At 38.6% G+C, this 20,345-nt stretch overlaps 6 gene segments (V, D, J or C); 2 read left to right on the top strand and 4 right to left on the bottom strand.

Moving 5' to 3' along the window:
• Positions 1–3,139: 3,139 nt before the first annotated feature.
• LOC117477779 lies at positions 3,140–8,089 on the bottom strand. The segment is given in 5 exon segments: positions 3,140–3,402; positions 4,443–4,448; positions 4,698–4,702; positions 7,466–7,769; positions 7,877–8,089. Coding segments are annotated over 5 exon segments (669 nt in total).
• Positions 5,172–5,842, bottom strand: LOC117478068. The segment is given in 2 exon segments: positions 5,172–5,527; positions 5,741–5,842. Coding segments are annotated over 2 exon segments (360 nt in total).
• A 964-nt stretch (positions 8,090–9,053) lies between the features above and the next one.
• LOC117478071 lies at positions 9,054–10,431 on the top strand. The segment is given in 2 exon segments: positions 9,054–9,136; positions 9,949–10,431. A coding segment is annotated over 1 exon segment (264 nt).
• Positions 10,432–12,199: 1,768 nt separating this feature from the next.
• Positions 12,200–12,847, bottom strand: LOC117478067. The segment is given in 2 exon segments: positions 12,200–12,532; positions 12,746–12,847. Coding segments are annotated over 2 exon segments (360 nt in total).
• Positions 12,848–15,833: 2,986 nt separating this feature from the next.
• Positions 15,834–17,116, top strand: LOC117478074 (the record flags this gene model as incomplete). The annotated part of the segment is given in 2 exon segments: positions 15,834–15,903; positions 16,716–17,116. Coding segments are annotated over 2 exon segments (399 nt in total), but the record flags the coding sequence as incomplete, so codon positions are not given.
• Positions 17,117–19,563: 2,447 nt separating this feature from the next.
• LOC117478065 lies at positions 19,564–20,279 on the bottom strand. The segment is given in 2 exon segments: positions 19,564–19,958; positions 20,172–20,279. Coding segments are annotated over 2 exon segments (360 nt in total).
• Positions 20,280–20,345: the final 66 nt, after the last annotated feature.

Here is a 20,345-nt window from a genome sequence, read left to right as displayed (position 1 = left end):
ACAGTGTACACCCACGGCAACTCGCTAATAATGGCTTCTTTAATAATTGTTCTTTCGCACACCCGTTCGCGATGTCCCCAGCGGTGTGCCCCCAACGAAGATGTGCTTCAATAACGTTTGGGGGCAACATGTAAGATGGACGCCCAAGGGTCGCCTCCTCTGTTTCCGAGAGGATTTCAAGTTGGCGGGCAACCTCTTGAAGACTCTCAAACACAGCTGGGTTAACATCCACATCCATGTCGAGCTGAGCCAAGTCCTCTATACATCGTTCCACACGAAACTGGACATAGAGAGGACATAGTCTTTTGGTTCTCCGTTCTCTAAATGGTCCGCTAATGATCTCCAATGGCTCTTAAACCAATACCCATAAATAATCCTTACAATTGTGGATAAACCATGGATGTATAAAGATAAGGGCTAAACAGTAAAGCTCCTGCTTTCGAATCAGCGCGGTTAGCCAGGCGTTAGTATAGCCCTCTGCCAGAAATGATCACACACTCCTGTAACCAATCCTGCTTCAGACTGAGGTTAGGACCGCCCACCTCATTAGCATACGGTCACATAAATACATAAATAAATAAATGTATGTCGCGTAAATGTAGAAATAAATGAAAGATATATGATAATGGGTGTTCTGTTTTATTTTCGACTTTTATTTATTTATTTATACATTGGTGTATTTATTTCCATATTTATTTATGCATTTATTTATTTATTTATTCTTTTATTTATTTATTTGTGTATTTATTTCAACATTTATTTATTTCTGTATTTATTTCGTCATTTATTTATTCCTGTATTTATTTATTCCTGTATTTATTTATTTATTTACGTAATTATTTATTTATTCCTGTATTTCTTCATACATTTATTTACACATTTATTTATTTATTTATTTATACTTAAGTCATGTTCCGTCCTCCATACCTCATTAGCATACGGACACATAAATAAATAAATAAATAAATGTATGTCGAGTAAATGTAGAAATATATGAAAGATATATAATAACGTGTGTTCTGTTTTATTTATTTATACATTGGTGTATTTATTTCCATATTTATTTATGCATTTATTTATTCTTTTATTTATTTATTTATTTCAACATTTATTTATTTCAACATTTATTTCTGTATTTATTTATTCCTGTATTTATTTACGTAATTATTTATTTATTCCTGTATTTCTTCATACATTTATTTACACATTTATTTATTTATTTATTTATACTTAAGTCATGTTCCGTCCTCCATACCTCATTAGCATACGGACACATAAATAAATAAATAAATAAATGTATGTCGAGTAAATGTAGAAATATATGAAAGATATATAATAACGTGTGTTCTGTTTTATTTATTTATACATTGGTGTATTTATTTCCATATTTATTTATGCATTTATTTATTCTTTTATTTATTTATTTATTTCAACATTTATTTATTTCAACATTTATTTCTGTATTTATTTATTCCTGTATTTATTTATTTATTTATTTACGTATTTATTTATTTATTCCTGTATTTCTTCATACATTTATTTACACATTTATTTATTTATTTATTTATACTTAAGTCATGTTCCGTCCTCCATAATATACTGTCTCAAATGTTTAAAACATGGACGTAATTTAAATACACATCAAGCAATTGATTGCTGACAGCTCATTCCATGTATTTTTTCATGTTTAAAAAAAGTACTTTAATTTCAAATTTTGATTTTTATAACATAGTTTGGAAATGTGTCTTTTGGTGGTCTGATATATTTCAGGTGATTCATGAAGTCTCTCTGTGCTGATTTGCATGAGAGGCTTCTTAAAGGGAAGTGAAACAATGTGTGAGTGAGAGACTGATCAGAACCAACATCTGACAGAAACTCCTTAAAGGCGGCAGAGGTTCAACATGGACTCCAGGATACTCTGCAACTTCTACAGGTGCACCATAGAGAGGATCCTGACCTTCTACATGTGCACCATAGAGAGCATCCTGACCTTCAACAGGTGCACCATAGAGAGGATCCTGACCTTCTACAGGTGCACCATAGAGAGCATCCTGACCTTCTACAGGTGCACCATAGAGAGGATCCTGACCTCCTACAGGTGCACCATAGAGAGTATCCTGACTGGCTGCATCACGGCCTGGTACGGCAGCTGCACCGCCCTCAACCGTAAGACTCTACAGAGGCTGGTAAAAACTGCACAGAACATCACCAGGACGGAGCTGCCATCCATGGAGGATCTCTACTCCCAGCGGCTCAGGAAGAAAGCCCTCAGAATTATAAAAGACCCCCATCCCCCCAGCAACAAACTGTTCTGTCTGTTTGCATCTTGAAAATTATTTATCTAATATATCATATTCCAATTGTATATAGACTATTCTTGAACTATTTCTGTTTTATTCGACTAGAAAATCTAAAAACATTCTCTTGCACTATTTTATACCAAACAAAACCACTTGTAAGTAAAAAAAATAAGAAATTCATGATAAGAAATAAAAAGCAGGGTATCATCTGCATAAAGTTATACAACTTGAATCTAAATTGAGATGACCTTAAAGGTCCCTTATTATACTCCTTTCCAACAATATATTATAGGTCTCAGATATTTACAAACCATGTCTCTGAAGTGTTTGGCTCTAGAAACCACTGAGATCATGCATGGTATAATGCAGTAAACCCCTCTGTTTCAGACCTGTGTTTGGTTTGAAACACACAGAGGTGCTCTAGGAGGAGAATCAGGTGATAAGGTGGGCGGGTGTTACCTTGGTTATTGGCTAATGGTTACACAGCCCAAAAAAACATTGTGACATCACAAAGTGTCCAAAATCTGATCAGCTCATTTTCAGACAGGTTTTTATATAGATGGATCAGGACCAAAAGAGACAGATTATTTTGTCCTGAAACTTTTAAAATCTCTTTACACAGAGGGGACACATATTTATGTATAAAATATATGGAAAAGTGGATTTTGTGGATTGAATAGGTGACCTTTAAATCTTATTTAATGGACTCATTACAACTCAACCTAAAATGTTGATACACCAGTCTCTTTCCTCTTGCAGTTTGTTCTGTTTGCAGAATCAATACATCTAATGATTTTTCGCTGATTGAATTCAAACTGATATTTGACTAAAACAAAGACCTAATCATGGCTGTGCCTGTCGCTGTGGTCCTGAGTCGTGGTCCTGAGTCGTGGTCCTGAGTTGTGGATCCTGAGTCGTGGATCCTGAGTCGTGGACCCTGATTCCTGGATCCTGAGTAGTGGACCCTGAGTCGTGGTCCTGAGTCGTGGATCCTGAGTCGTGGACCCTGATTCCTGGATCCTAAGTCCTGGATCCTGAGTCGTGGACCTGAGTTGTGGACCCTGAGTCCTGTATCCTGAGTCGTGGTTCTGAGTCATGGATCCTGAGTCGTGGACTTCATCTTCAAGTCAAGGTAAGACCATGCACCATTTTATTAAAAATGGGATCTTACTAAGAGAGAACAATCCAATATTTAAATGATAAAATTACATTTGTTGGGTATCCTTTTGTTGAACTGTCTGTTTAAAATTAATCGAAGCATCAGACTAAAAAAGCTTTGGAAAATAATATAATATTTTGATTTAGGTCAAAATATAATATTTGTAAACCTGAAGAGTCAGTGCCAGTGCCTCACCAGCCATGAACCTCACTGCACGTCACTGCAGAAGCTTATAAACAGATCTACGTTTTTTGTGCCCCACCACTTTTGTACATATAAAAACTCCACTGCACGTAAGCAATAAACATGACAGTCATATGTCTATCTCTCTAGAGGCTGAATCAGCATGTTAATCGTTGTCACATAGCTATCATATACCTAAAACAGTGTGTCCTGACGCTCTTCTAGGTAATCATACATCCTGTTACGTACACAGCTAGGTAGGGCCTTTGTTATCATGTGCTACTCTGATATTGGAAGAGTACATTCAGTATTTTCCCAACATGCTCTTAAAGGTGGGGTAGGTAAGTTTGAGAAACCGGCTCGAGATACACTTTTTGTTATATTCCATGGAATGCTCTTAACATCCCGATAGCAATGAATATCTTAAGTGCTTTGACAAAAAATCCATAAAAAAATGTCATCTGTGGAAGCCGTGGTACTGTAAAAAGCACGACCAATCATTTTAGCCGGCCCGGCTAAAATAACTGGATGGCCTACCTGCCTGAATAGAATAGAATAGAATAGGGAGGGATGAAACCCTCTTTAATGGTCACACATGCACAGCACACAGCACACACAGTGAAATTTGGCCTCTGCTTTTAACCCATCCTAGTACAAGGAGTCTAGTACTAGGAGCAGTGGGCAGCTATTGTACAGCGCCCGGGGAGCAATGGGAGTGGGGGGGAAGGGGGGTGTCCGGTGCCTTGCTCAAGGGCACCACGGCAGGGCAGGAGGTGAACTGGGACCTCTCCAAGTAGAAGTCCACACTCCATATTTAGGTCTGGTCGGGGACTTGAACCAGCGACCCTACGGCTCCCAGTCCAAGCCCCTACTGACTGAGCCACTGCCGGACTGTCAGCCTTCCATCTGTGCACAGACTTATCTCGTGCCCTCATTGGTCATGTGCGCGTTCGTGTGTGTTGGAGGAGGAGCTCTGTAAGGAAGTGGCAGATTTTTTCCGGCTGTGTATTTTCAAATTCTAGCGCACTCGAGCTGGTTTCTCCAAAATTACCTACCCCACCTTTAACCTTTTTTTTTATATTACCATAGTTTATTCAATATGCTCCTTAGATAACTTTTTATTTTATTTGTTTTATTATTTTCTCCTTATAGCATTGTGAAGCACCTTGACATGACGTTGTTTTTAAAGTGTGCTATATAAATGAAATGTTATTATTATTATTGTTAAATGACTTTAGAAAGCAAACACAAAAAGTAGGAATGTAGCATTCACTCAATATTTATACAAAATCTGCATTAGTGTATTAAATATGTGCTATAATGTCACTTTTATTAGGGCCAACGTTATAGAGTGGTTATTAAAGCTGTTAGCAAACCTTTTGGTACTCACAAATCACAAAGAAATTGTAACGCTATTTTTAACTGAAATATTCAAATCTTTTGAATGCTGAAAGTGCTGTTGTGGTATTACATTTAAAAATGTTAGTTAATTAATCTTATAGTTATTTTCTTTTCTGTGCAGTTGTTCATTCAGATCACTTCCTCTTTATTTGAGGAGGTTTTTGTACGACGTTGTATCACTGTGTGAACGGGAAGCTGCCACCCTGCTGACAATAATAATCTCCTGCATCTACAGTCTGAACTCCAGTGACGGTCAGAGTGTAGATAGTCCCAGATCCACTTCCACTGAAACGATTTGAAACTCCAGACTGAAGAGATGTAGCATAATATACCAATAATTTAGGAGCTTCTCCAGGTTTCTGAAGGTACCAGTTAAGGTATGAACTAATACTTGTACTGGCTGTACATTTGATAGAAAGAGTCTGTCCTGGAACAACAGACAGAGATCCAGGAGACTGAGTCAGGAGGATTTCTCCTGATGAATCTGGAAAACATGAAAACAGCAGAAGGGTTATTGAGACAAACAGCGTGGAGAAAGATGATCAACATCCAAACAGAAGAGCATCCTCTCTTTAACATGGAGAACAGATGGAAGAAGGTGCATGCTGCTTGTCTCAGTGCTTCTCCATCATAGCAGATCATCATGTTGGGGAACCTGGTTGCATCCTGAAGCAAAGTTTTCAGAAGAGAGTCTCACCCTGAACAAGGAGCCCCAGGGTGGCCAGCAGTAAAGTCAGTGACATCATCATTGTGCTGCCGGCGTGTCAGTGGCTCTGAAAGGTCTGGACAGCCGCTGATCACCTCTGGCCTCTTAACGTCTGGGAGCAGAGAGGCAGGACACATATGCAAACACACAGAGTCAGTGAAGTGTAGCTGTCCTCAAACAGCATGGTGTTCCCCCTCAGTGCTGACAGCATTCACTGTTTCATGTTTCACTACATAATGGGCTCTCAAAGATTACTATGTCGAACACAAGTTCATTTGGTTCACACAAAGCAGCAAGTTGAGCCTGTTGGTGAGAATATTTTAAAGTGTAGAAATATATGTTGTTTAACACACGTGAAAGAAAAAAAGGTTATTGATACAGATTGTTAAAAGGTTTCACACCAGAATACAAATTCAGCGTTGCAAGTTTTCTTATACAGTAGCTACTTTAATTTACATGATTCATTTTGACAAAAATGTAAAGTCTGATGTCGGCAATTCATCCTTTTTGTAAATCTAGAAGGAGAGTGGCATTAGACAGAATACTTTCTTTAATGGCTGATCACATTATGGTCATTAAGATGAAACAAGGCAGTTTTATATGATGTAAAAATGAATATCATTGGTGGGGAATATAATTGTATGATGAATATACTCAGAGAAGATACCTGAGATGCTGATGCTTTTCTTTCATCTCCATAAAGTTGTATTATTAAAATTCTCAGATGCTCCTTTTTCCTCATCTGTTCAAATCTACTGTCTGAAATAGGGCTAACACTTTAGATCAGACATTGACTGTTGAGCAGCATGAAGTGTTGGATTCACATCTGTTGTTTACCGTTTACATTATTTGTTAAGTTGAATCCCAATGTGCTTCAAGCTAAGCTGGAGATGATCATTTACATATTTATTTGTCCATTTAAACTGTGTAACTCCATTTCTTCTTCACTTTCACAGCCATCACTCACTGAAATGTCCAAAGGACTGCTAAATGAACTTTGACCGGCTCTTTGAAAAGATCTCATGTAACAGCTTGATTTGTATTCATGGCTCCACATTAAATAAAGAGTCCAGTTTAAGATACTTGTGATCCCTTTTAGAGCTCTGCATGGTCAGACAGCCTCCTTTATCTCTGACCTTCTACAGGGCTGTATCACTAGGAGGTCAGGAACGTCTCATGATCAGGGCTTGCTGGATTTACCTCACTACAGACTTTAAAGTGAAGGTGACCTTTGATTTGAAGTCGGGACTTTTGATCTTTGGGAGTCACTCCAGTTAGACAGAAGTGAACACTGTTCAAAAAAGAAGCTGAGCACCCATGAGTTTAGTGTGGCTATTTTTTAGTATTTTACTATGGTGTGTATGAGTTCATTCACTTAATATATTATTAGAAATATTTCAGAAGTCTTTGCTTGAAAAAGAATAAAGTTACATGCTTAATGGAGATGAAAGTGTGTGTGCGTGTGTGTGTGTGTGTGTGTGTGTGTGTGTGTGTGTGTGTGTGTGTGTGTGTGTGTGTGTGTGTGTGTGTGTGTGTGTGTGTGTGTGTGTGTGTGTGTGTGTGTGTGTGTGTGTGTGTGTGTGTGTGTGTGTGTGTGTGTGTGTGAAGTGTATCAGTCCCTGCAGTAGCTTCCAGCTGCAGCAGTCAGTTCAGTTCCTGTTCAGTCTGACTGAGGGAGGTTTTTGTACGACGCTTTTTCACTGTGTGAACACATACTGACTGTTCGGGTAATGGAGACTCTGACAGTAGTAAACTGCTGCATCATCAGTCTGGACTCCACTGATGGTCAGAGTGAAGTCAGAGTTTGATCCACTGCCTGTAAAACGGTTTGAAATCCCTGATGCTCGAGTGCTAGTAGAGTAAATGAGCAGTTTAGGAGTTCCTCCATCTCTCTGTTGGTACCAGGCTAAATCGTCCCCATTATAAACCCCCTGACTGGTCCTACATGTGATGGAGACGGAGCGTCCCGGAGCAGAGCTCACTGCTCCAGACTGAGTCACTGTGATCTGGCCTCTGGACTCTGAGGATACAGAGACAAAGACATAAAGCAGCATCATGGTTTTGTCCGCTTCATTTCAGAGGGACGGATGTTCACAGAGGAGAGGAGTTTGATTCTCTGGACTTTACCTGTGAAGCAGCAGCAGAGGAGAGTCCAGATGAGGACGCAGATCAAAGTCATGTTTTTGATGAGGAGGATTTCTGTGGCTTCTGTTGTCATGAAGGACAGCTGTCAGTCATCCAGTGTTCAACTCTCAGGACTATAAGGTCTCCCAGAGCACTGGAGCATGGTGCTGCTGATGCAAAGTGTCTCTCTATGGAAATGCTCTGACTGACTCCAACAGGGACCTGGATTACTCTGATGATGCTGTTTATCAATGGATCCATCCCTCTGTCAGAGGATTGATCTGGAATGGGTCAGCGCTCACTTGTATGAGGCTCTAAGTTCAATGGACACATTTTCTTGCAGTTAATTTAATTAAAAAGCTCAAATTAATAACCCCAAATAATCAATCCCACCTAGGAAAAACAAAATTGAGATTTATTATTGATCCTGATGGAAAAACAAACTTGTATTCATGGAAATGATTCACATTTGGAAGTATAACATGTAGAGATTTTATTAGACATTTATTGTTTTATTTAAGTGTTCAATTACTTTGCTTGCTGATGTTTAAAAGTTGATAAAATCGTGAAACTAAACATATTTTGTGAACAATCCGTTTTTCAAAAGAAGAATCTTCATTTTAAAACTGAAGAGATGAGTAAATATTTGTTGTAAATATTTAAAAGGTTCACTAAAGAAACAGTAGATACTTTTCCATAGTTTGTGAATCTGTTTCAAACATTTGAAGCAGTTATTATATAAACTGGGTAAACTGTGGATGTGTTTGGTGAGTTTGTTTGTGTCAAAGTCAGAGAGCCGTGTCTCTCTACAGTGAGAGGTTTTTGTACGGCGGCTCAATGACTTTGTATCACTGTGGTACACGTTCGGTGGAGGAACCAGACTGGAGTTTGGAAGTAAGTCAAATGTTAATTTATAAGAGAAATTTCTATTTTGTTGTACTTTTTATTTAGCAAACTAAGAGAAATAGTTGCCTCTCCATGTCATTTTATAAATTCTTCTCAAATATTTTGCACTGAGAGGATAACTTTACTGCAGCTAAAGACGTTTAAATGTTTTCATGAGAGTTAAACGTTGAACAGAGAATAAATCATTATTTCCACCTTTAATGGTGAAGTAGCATCTTGAGGGCTGGTAGGTTTAGTTCAGTGTGTCAAAGTCAGAGAGCCGTGTCTCTCTACAGTGAGAGGTTTTTGTACGGCGGCTCAATGACTTTGTATCACTGTGGTGGACTTTTGGTGGAGGAACCAGACTGGATGTTGGAAGTAAGTTTCTGCACAAAAACTAAATATGATGTTGTTATGAGACGTTTTAATTCTGTGTTGGAATATTTGAGAGATAGATTTTTATTATTTTAATTGTAATGTTTAGATAGTATTAATATTCATGTTTTTATTTCTCTTCATCATTGAGCAAAGTCGGAGCAGCTTTTCTTGAAATGTCTTTATACATTCCCAACAAACTGTCATTTAAACAGCTTCAAATGTGAAAGGATAAAACTGCAAATGTTAAAATAATGTTTCCTTAACTTATTTTGAGTTTTCTATCTCGGTTCTCCCTTCTGTTTTCGAATAAATTAAGAATACAGTTTTTAAATACAGATGAACAGAGTAAAGATATCGACGGATATTAAAAATGTGTTGAATTATTTCAGACATTATTTTAAAGTTTGTAAAACTGGGTAGTGATTGAGATTCACATTAAGCACAATTGATTGCTCCATTTCCTGTATTTGTTCATTTATCCACTAAATCATTGAATAATGGTTTGTAGAGTTCAGGTTTTGGATGATTTGAACAACAACTACTTAAAATGTGTCCTAATGTTGTACTTTATTTCCAGTGTAGTCTGACATATTTCAGGTGATTCTGTATGAAGTGTCTCTGTGCTGATTTGCATGAGAGGCTTCTTAAAGGGAAGTGAAACAATGTGTGAGTGAGAGACTGATGGAGCAGAACCAACATCTGACAGAAACTCCTTAAAGGAGAAACACTCTCACAGTAAAGGTGTCCCAGTGTCTGCTGGTTGATTGACAGCTGTGTGCTCCCTGTCCTCTAATCTGATTGGTGTCTCCTAGGTGATGTCCGTCCCACCCTGACGGTGCTGCCCCCCTCCAGAGAAGAGCTGCAGCAGGGGAAGGCCACGCTCATGTGCCTGGCCAACAAGGGCTTCCCCTCAGACTGGAGTCTGGCCTGGAAGGTGGACGGCAGCAGCAGCAGCAGCAGCAGCAGCTGGGAGGAGAGCAGGAGCCCCGGGGTGCTGGAGAAGGACGCCCACTACAGCTGGAGCAGCACCCTGAGGCTCCCTGCAGACCAGTGGAGGAAGGTGGGCTCTGTGACCTGTGAGGCCACCCAGGGCTCCCAGACTCCGCTCTCAGAGACACTGAGGAGAGACCAGTGTTCCCAGTCCTGAGCTGACTCACTGGGACTCTGCTTTCTCTCTCACACTGCTCTCAGTCTGCTCTCTGGCTCTCAGGACATGTTTCAACATCAACCTGTTTTTGCTTTGTCGATGGTTTCAACATTTTAAAATAATAAAGATGAATGTGTGTATTTTAAAAGTGGTATGTCTTCTGATTCCCTTTCTCTAAAATAGTATATATGTAAGGAACCTCATTCACATTAATTCACAAAAGATTCATCCTAGTTTTATTTTTGCTGATCAAGATTGGTACCAATAACCATAGCATGAACATTTTAATGGTAAACCGCAAAGCTCTCTCTTATCACTAATGTTAAAGTAAATCCATGTGTGATGTTCATGTGTTGTTAAACTTTACCTTGAATATATTCTCAAAATCTGAATCAAAAATATTTCCAGGATTATAAAAAGCAGTAAATCATCTGCATCTAGATGAAACATTACATACAGTACTACAGTCTCTGTCTTTTTAGCAGAATTTAAACATTGATTTTTCGGTACTTGAATTGAAACTAATATTATACTAAAATAAAGCTCCTATTGTCTTTTCCTAACCACTACTCCATGACGTCTGAGGGAAACGTCACCGGGTTAATGAATAGTGGTTTTTAATGGTGTTGTTTTATGATTTATGAACCTGGACAACAGTGAAAAATATATTATTCATTAGGTTGGAATTGAAATATAAACGTAAATTGAAACTTATTGTCGCTCACACATGATTGTATGAAAATATTTTTAAGTACAGTAAATACAATTGTATTTATTATAAACTTGTTAGACCTCAACCTATCACTGTGTATATCACCAATCAAACGTGTTTGATAAAGTTTAAGAAACCTCAACTCAGTAAAGACTGAGAAATGTTGACTTTATTTGATCATTTTACAGTTAAAAAGTAACATTCATATTTTGTCTTTTGATTATTATAGTGTTGAACGTTCAAAACCAATCCCTTTGGCAAGTTACAATATAACTTGTAAAATGTTTAATAAGCACCGTAACTTTCATGATATTTAGTTCTCGGTCACTGTCGGTTGTTTCCGTGAACGGCCAAATGTTGTGTCCAGGTTAATGTCGCGGCCGCAAGGTATTGTGGGACAACATTTTCTGCTTTCCTTTCCTAAAGGAGTGTTTCCTAATCAAAGGAGTGTTTCATAGCTAAAGGAGGCTATAAAGGAAGTTTCAAAGCTCCTTTCCTATCATCTAGAGAATTCCAACGACTCATGTCATGGCTGCCACTGAGGCACTCCCGGGTCATTTCACTCCGTTAGAAACCTTCCTAAACTAAACTGACAATTCGAACGCAACTTAAGACCTATTCATCAGCTGTGTTCATGCATTATATAAACATAATGACTCATATGTTGCTGTGTCACATCAACACAGTTTGTATCCAAAGAGACTGAGTTTGTCTCAGGGTCGGATCACTGAGATTTTATAATCCTCTTTTAGGTTTTAAAATATATATATTTTTAGAGTTCTTCCACTTTCGAGAGATAATCTAAATAACTATAAAACCTGAAATACATTTGAGCAAAAAACGTTAAGTATCATTGATATGTTATAAGTGTAATGTTTTCTGGACTTTTTGAAACATGAAAAGTACAAATTAAGCATTCACTAAATATTTCTAAATTAATCTATACAGTATTAATGTATTTATTATCGGTTCAAATTTTACTTAGAATATAAAGTTGTAAGGGACGACATTAAAGAGTGGTAATTAAAGCTTTTAGCAAACTTATAATTACTCACAAACAACAACAACAAATTACCTTAATAATAGCAATTGTTTGCATGCTGAAAGTGTTATTTTGTTATTAGTTTAAAATTGTATCTTAATCAAAGATTTATTTTTTCTTTTTTCTATGCAGCTGTTCATTCAGATCACTTCCTCTTTATTTGAGGAGGTTTTTGTACGACGTTGTATCACTGTGTGAACGGGAAGCTGTTACTCTGCTGACAATAATAATCTCCTGCATCTACAGTCTGAACTCCAGTGACGGTCAGAGTGAAGACAGTCCCAGATCCACTTCCACTGAAACGATTTGAAACTCCAGAGTGAAGAGATGTAGCATAATATACCAAGAGTTTAGGAGCTTCTCCAGGTTTCTGAAGGTACCAGTGAAGGTTATTACTAACACTTGTACTGGCTGTACATTTGATAGAAAGAGTCTGTCCTGGAACAACAGACAGAGATCCAGGAGACTGAGTCAGGAGGATTTCTCCTGATGAATCTGGAAAACATGAAAACAGCAGAAGGGTTATTGAGACAAACAGCGTGGAGAAAGATGATCAACATCCAAACAGAAGAGCATCCTCTCTTTAACATGGAGAACAGATGGAAGAAGGTACATGCTGCTTGTCTCAGTGCTTCTCCATCATAGCAGATCATCATGTTGGGGAACCTGGTTGCATCCTGAAGCAAAGTTTTCAGAAGAGAGTCTCACCCTGAACAAGGAGCCCCAGGGTGGCCAGCAGTAAAGTCAGTGACATCATCATTGTGCTGCCGGCGTGTCAGTGGCTCTGAAAGGTCTGGACAGCCGCTGATCACCTCTGGCCTCTTAACGTCTGGGAGCAGAGAGGCAGGACACATATGCAAACACACAGAGTCAGTGAAGTGTAGCTGTCCTCAAACAGCATGGAGTTCCCCCTCAGTGCTGACAGCATTCACTGTTTCATGTTTCACTACATAATGGGCTCTCAAAGATTACTATGTCGTGCACAAGTTCATTTGGTTCACACAAAGCAGCAAGTTGAGCCTGTTGGTGAGAATATTTTAAAGTGTAGAAATATATGTTGTTTAACACACGTGAAAGAAAAAAAGGTTGTTGATACAGATTGTTAAAAGGTTTCACACCAGAATACAAATTCAGCGTTGCAAGTTTTCTTATACAGTAGCTACTTTAATTTACATGATTCATTTTGACAAAAATGTAAAGTCCGATGTCGGCAATTCATCCTTTTTGTAAATCTAAAAGGAGAGTGGCATTAGACAGAATACTTTCTTTAATGGCTGATCACATTATGGTCATTAAGATGAAACAAGGCAGTTTTATATGATGTAAAAATTAATATCATTGGTGGGGAATATAATTGTATGATGAATATACTCAGAGAAGATACCTGAGATGCTGATGCTTTTCTTTCATCTCCATAAAGTTGTATTATTACAATTCTCAGATGCTCCTTTTTCCTCATCTGTTCAAATCTACTGTCTGAAATAGGGCTAACACTTTAGATCAGACATTGACTGTTGAGCAGCATGAAGTGTTGGATTCACATCTGTTGTTTACCGTTTACATTATTTGTTAAGTTGAATCCCAATGTGCTTCAAGCTAAGCTGGAGATGATCATTTACAGATTTATTTGTCCATTTAAACTGTGTAACTCCATTTCTTCTTTACTTTCACAGCCATCACTCACTGAAATGTCCAAAGGACTGTTAAATGAACTTTGACCGGCTCTTTGAAAAGATCTCATGTAACAGCTTGATTTGTATTCATGGCTCCACATTAAATAAAGAATCCAGTTTAAGATACTTGTGATCCCTTTTAGAGCTCTGCATGGTCAGACAGCCTCCTTTATCTCTGACCTTCTACAGGGCTGTATCACTAGGAGGTCAGGAACGTCTCATGATCAGGGCTTACTGGCAGTGGCGGCGCCAGGGTATGGCTGGGGTAGGCTACAGCCATACCAAGAAATGGCTTAGCCCCACCTTAGCCCCACCTTAGCCCCACCATGAAAAATGATGTTAAAGTAAGCAAATTAAATTAAATAATAAGCAAAATGCTAAATGTTGAGAACACGGGTTGCGAAAAATATACGGGTCGTGTCCACAACACACAAACTGATCCTGCTGTAACAACAAGTGCACGTTACTGATGCAATATGGTTGAGACCATTCAGGCGTATGCTAGAAGAGGGGTGCAAGGAATAGTCTAAGTAGTGGGGAGTTTTATACACTAAAGGTGTGTAAATTCTCTGGCGTTATAATATCAGCGCGGCCGCGGTCAGATCAAAATGCCTCCAAATGCAATTTGAATAGAGTCAGACCTACAGCCAATCAGAGCAACGAAACGTTGGGTCTGCGTCATGCATTACTGATTGAGATCAGTCGGAACCGCCATTCAGTATCCCTATTGGATCTTCAACGTGTACTATCATACGTCACGTTCACAGTGATCCCTTTTTATTTACTACAAGACAAATGTGCCGTTTTATTTCATACAGTTCCATTTTGATTGAGATAGGGAAATAATCTAAACCTCACGTGTGGCGTTTCACTGTCAAAGGGGGCGATATAGCGTGTATGTAATTACATTGCAAATACTGACTTGAGCCCCACCACTGTAGGCTATGGGTTAGCCCTACCATAGATTACCCAACAAAAATACTCTGGCGCCGCCACTGCTTGCTGGATTTACCTCACTTCAGACTTTAAAGTGAAGGTGACCTTTGATTTGAAGTCGGGACTTTTGATCTTTGGGAGTCACTCCAGTTAGACAGAAGTGAACACTGTTCAAAAAAGAAGTTCCCAGAGCACTGGAGCATGGTGCTGCTGATGCAAAGTGTCTCTCTATGGAAATGCTCTGACTGACTCCAACAGGGACCTGGATTATTGATCACGAGGAAGAAGATAAAGAAGATGGACCTCCCCTGGGGAAAGATTCTGTTTCCACTCTGTTTTTTGTACACACACACATTACAAGTACATAGGTGCACAGGAACATGTGCCAGGGAGCACATGGGGGTCCGGTGCCCTGCTCAAGGGCACTGCCGCCCGGAATGGGTCAGGGCTCACTTGTTCTTTCCAAAAAGTATTTTTCAATTTCATATAATTCACTCCCACACAAATCAATGCTCTCTTCCTCCACAACAATCTAAAATAAAGCTTTATAAAATGACAATGATTTACATTTTGCCCGATTGATTCAAAATCTTTCTTAAGAAATTGCGTAATTATATGTACTTCATTCAATATGAATATTTTGCTTTTTAAATGTATAACAGCTAACAAAAAAAGATTCAATACTTCTCCATAGTTTGTGAATCTGTTTCAAACATTTGAAGCAGTTATTATATAAACTGGGTAAACTGTGGATGTGTTTGGTGAGTTTGTTTGTGTCAAAGTCAGAGAGCCGTGTCTCTCTACAGTGAGAGGTTTTTGTACGGCGGCTCAATGACTTTGTATCACTGTGGTACACGTTCGGTGGAGGAACCAGACTGGATGTTGGAAGTAAGTCAAATGTTAATTTATAAGAGACATTTCTATTTTGTTGTACTTTTTATTTAGCAAACTAAGAGAAATAGTTGCCTCTCCATGTCATTGTATAAATTCTTCTCAAATATTTTGCACTGAGAGGCTAACTTTACTCCAGCAAAAGACGTTTAAATGTTTTCATGAGAGTTAAACATTGAACAGAGAATAAATCATTATTTCCACCTTTAATGGTGAAGTAGCATCTTGAGGGCTGGTAGGTTTAGTTCAGTGTGTCAAAGTCAGAGAGCCGTGTCTCTCTACAGTGAGAGGTTTTTGTACGGCGGCTCAATGACTTTGTATCACTGTGGTTGACTTTTGGTGGAGGAACCAGACTGGATGTTGGAAGTAAGTTTCTGCACAAAAACTAAATATGATGTTGTTAAGAGATGTTTTAATTCTGTGTTGGAATATTTGAGAGATAGATTTTTATTATTTTAATTGTAATGTTTAGATAGTATTAATATTCATGTTTTTATTTCTCTTCATCATTGAGCAAAGTCGGAGCAGCTTTTCTTGAAATGTCTTTATACATTCCCAACAAACTGTCATTTAAACAGCTTCAAATGTGAAAGGATAAAACTGCAAATGTTAAAATAATTTTTCCTTAACTTATTTTGAATTTTCTATCTCGGTTCTCCCTTCTGTTTTTGAATAAATTAAGAATACAGTTTTTAAATACAGATGAACAGAGTAAAGATATCGACGGATATTAAAAATGTGTTGAATTATTTCAGACATTATTTTAAAGTTTGTAAAACTGGGTAGTGATTGAGATTCAAATTGAGATCAATTGATTGCTCCATTTCCTGTATTTGTTCATGTATCAACTAAATCATTTAATAATGGTTTGTAGAGTTCAGGTTTTGGATGATTTGAACAACAACTACTTAAAATGTGTCCTAATGTTGTACTTTATTTCCAGTGTAGTCTGACATATTTCAGGTGATTCTGTATGAAGTGTCTCTGTGCTGATTTGCATGAGAGGCTTCTTAAAGGGAAGTGAAACAATGTGTGAGTGAGAGACTGATGGAGCAGAACCAACATCTGACAGAAACTCCTTAAAGGAGAAACACTCTCACAGTAAAGGTGTCCCAGTGTCTGCTGGTTGATTGACAGCTGTTTGCTCCCTGTCCTCTAATCTGATTGGTGTCTCCTAGGTGATGTCCGTCCCACCCTGACGGTGCTGCCCCCCTCCAGAGAAGAGCTGCAGCAGGGGAAGGCCACGCTCATGTGCCTGGCCAACAAGGGCTTCCCCTCAGACTGGAGTCTGGCCTGGAAGGTGGACGGCAGCAGCAGCAGCAGCAGCTGGGAGGAGAGCAGGAGCCCCGGGGTGCTGGAGAAGGACGCCCACTACAGCTGGAGCAGCACCCTGAGGCTCTCTGCAGATCAGTGGAGGAAGGTGCGCTCTGTGACCTGTGAGGCCACCCAGGGCTCCCAGACTCCGCTCTCAGAGACACTGAGGAGAGACCAGTGTTCCCAGTCCTGAGCTGACTCACTGGGACTCTGCTTTCTCTCTCACACTGCTCTCAGTCTGCTCTCTGGCTCTCAGGACATGTTTCAACATCAACCTGTTTTTGCTTTGTCGATGGTTTCAACATTTTAAAAATAATAAAGATGAATATGTGTATTTTAAAAGTCTTCTGATTCCCTTTCTCTAAAATATTATATATGTAAGGAACCTTATTCACATGAATTCACAAAAGCCACAACATTCATAATGATACATTTGTTCCAGATTACTTGTTAATAATTGCTAGACTGTTGATGTACTTCTGCATTCATTTAGGTTCTATCTATGTTATGAATTAGTTCCAATAACCTTAGTAGGAACATTTCAATGGTAAACCACAAAGCTCTTATAACTGATGTTTAATGTATTCTCTATGTTATGTTCATGTGTTGTTAAATGTTACCCTGAATTAATTCTGGACATCTGACTCAATAAGAATAAGAAATTCATGATAAGAAATAAAAAGCAGGGTATCATCTGCATAAAGTTATACAACTGGAATCTAAATTGAGATGACCTTAAAGGTCCCTTATTATACTCCTTTCCAACAATATATTATAGGTCTCAGATATTTACAAACCATGTCTCTGAAGTGTTTGGCTCTAGAAACCACTGAGATCATGCATGGTATAATGCAGTAAACCCCTCTGTTTCAGCCCTGTGTTTGGTTTGAAACACACAGAGGTGCTCTAGGAGGAGAATCAGGTGATAAGGTGGGCGGGTGTTACCTTGGTTATTGGCTAATGGTTACACAGCCCAAAAAAACATTGTGACATCACAAAGTGGCCAAAATCTGATCAGCTCATTTTCAGACAGGTTTTTATATAGATGGATCAAGACCAAAAGAGACAGATTATTTTGTCCTGAAACTTTCATAATCTCTTTACACAGAGGGGACACATATTTATGTATAAAATATATGGAAAAGTGGATTTTGCATAATAGTTGACCTTTAAATCTTATTTAATGGACTCATTACAACTCAACCTAAAATGTTGATACACCAGTCTCTTTCCTCTTGCAGTTTGTTCTGTTTGCAGAATCAATACATTTAATGATTTTTCGCTGATTGAATTCAAACTGATATTTGACTAAAACAAAGACCTAATTGTGGCTGTGCCTGTCGCTGTGGTCCTGAGTCGTGGTCCTGAGTCGTGGACCCTGAGTCGTGGTCCTGAGTCGTGGATCCTGAGTCCTGGTCCTGAATCGTGGACACTGGGTCATGGATCCTGAGTCGTGGACTTCATCTTCAAGTCAAGGTAAGACCACAATTGTATTGAAAATGGGATCTTACTAAGAGAGAACAATCCAATATTTAAATGATCAAATTACATTTGTTGGGTATCCTTTTGTTGAACTGTCTGTTTAAAATTAATCGAAGCGTCAGACTAAAAAAGCTTTTGAAAATAATATTATATTTTGATTTAGGTCAAAATATAATATTTGTAAACTTGAAGAGTCAGTGCCAGTGCCTCACCAGCCATGAACCTCACTGCACGTCACTGCAGAAGCTTACATTAGTATTATGGTTGCTCTCAAAGGGCCGGTTGTAACTATATAAATATATAATATATTTATAAAATAATGTATTATATTACATTATTGCCTCTGAATTGGATTATTATCGGATAGGGTAATAACTTAGTAATTAACTACGTCTGAAAGCAGAAGTCCAGGGCAAATAATTGCAAGTCCCTTCAGTGTGCATGTCACAAAATGAGATGCATTGTGGGACATGTAGTTTATGGGCAACCTGCTTCTGTAAAGTGGCATGTAACCGTATAATAAACGTATTATATTCTTTGCAAGCTCTTGCAGGGCCACATCAAATGAAGTCGCGGGCCGGATTTGGCCCCCGGGCCTTGAGTTCGACACCCCTGCTCCAGAGGCTAAATCAGCATGTTAATCGTTGTCACATAGCTATCATATACCTAAAACAGTGTGTCCTGACGCTCTTCTAGGTAATCATACATCCTGTTACGTACACAGGCCTTTGTTATCATGTGCTACTCTGATATTGGAAGAGTACATTCAGTATTTTCCCAACATGCTCTTAACCTTTTTTTAATTTATATTACCATATTTTATTCAATATGCTCCTTAGATAACTTTTTATTTTATTTGTTTTATTATTTTCTCCTTATAGCATTGTGAAGCACCTTGAGATGACGATGTTTTTAAAGTGTGCTATATAAATGAAATGTTATTATTATTATTGTTAAATGACTTTAGAAAGCAAACATAAAAAGTAGGAATGTAGCATTCACTCAATATTTATACAAAATCTACATTAGTTTATTAAATATGTGCTATAATGTCACTTGGGGTTGACAGTTATTAGGGCCAATGTTATAGAGTGGCTATTAAAGCTGTTAGCAAACCTTTTGGTACTCACAAATCACAAAGAAATTGTAAAACTATTTTTAACTGAAATATTCCAATCTTTTGAATGCTGAAAGTGCTGATGTGGTATTACATTAAAAAATGTTAGTTAATTAATCTTATAGTTATTTTATTTTCTGTGCAGCTGTTCATTCAGATCACTTCCTCTTTATTTGAGGAGGTTTTTGTACGACGTTGTATCACTGTGTGAACGGCCGGCTGCTACACTGCTGACAATAATAATCTCCTGCATCTACAGTCTGAACTCCAGTGACGGTCAGAGTGTAGACAGTCCCAGATCCACTTCCACTGAAACGATTTGAAACTCCAGACTGAAGAGATGTAGCATGATATACCAAGAGTTTAGGAGCTTCTCCAGGTTTCTGAAGGTACCAGTTAAGGCATCCACCAACACTTGTACTGGCTGTACATTTGATAGAAAGAGTCTGTCCTGGAACAACAGACAGAGATCCAGGAGACTGAGTCAGGAGGATTTCTCCTGATGAATCTGGAAAACATGAAAACAGCAGAAGGGTTATTGAGACAAACAGCGTGGAGAAAGATGATCAACATCCAAACAGAAGAGCATCCTCTCTTTAACATGGAGAACAGATGGAAGAAGGTACATGCTGCTTGTCTCAGTGCTTCTCCATCATAGCAGATCATCATGTTGGGGAACCTGGTTGCATCCTGAAGCAAAGTTTTCAGAAGAGAGTCTCACCCTGAACAAGGAGCCCCAGGGTGGCCAGCAGTAGAGTCAGTGACATCATCATTGTGCTGCCGGTGTGTCAGTGGCTCTGAAAGGTCTGGACAGCCGCTGATCACCTCTGGCCTCTTAACGTCTGGGAGCAGAGAGGCAGGACACATATGCAAACACACAGAGTCAGTGAAGTGT

Source organism: Trematomus bernacchii, unplaced genomic scaffold (genome assembly GCF_902827165.1).
Source record: "Trematomus bernacchii unplaced genomic scaffold, fTreBer1.1, whole genome shotgun sequence".
NCBI classification, from domain to species: Eukaryota; Metazoa; Chordata; class Actinopteri; order Perciformes; family Nototheniidae; genus Trematomus; species Trematomus bernacchii.
The sequence above is the reverse complement of the archived record's forward strand: the minus strand, read 5'-3'. Positions and strand labels throughout refer to the sequence as shown.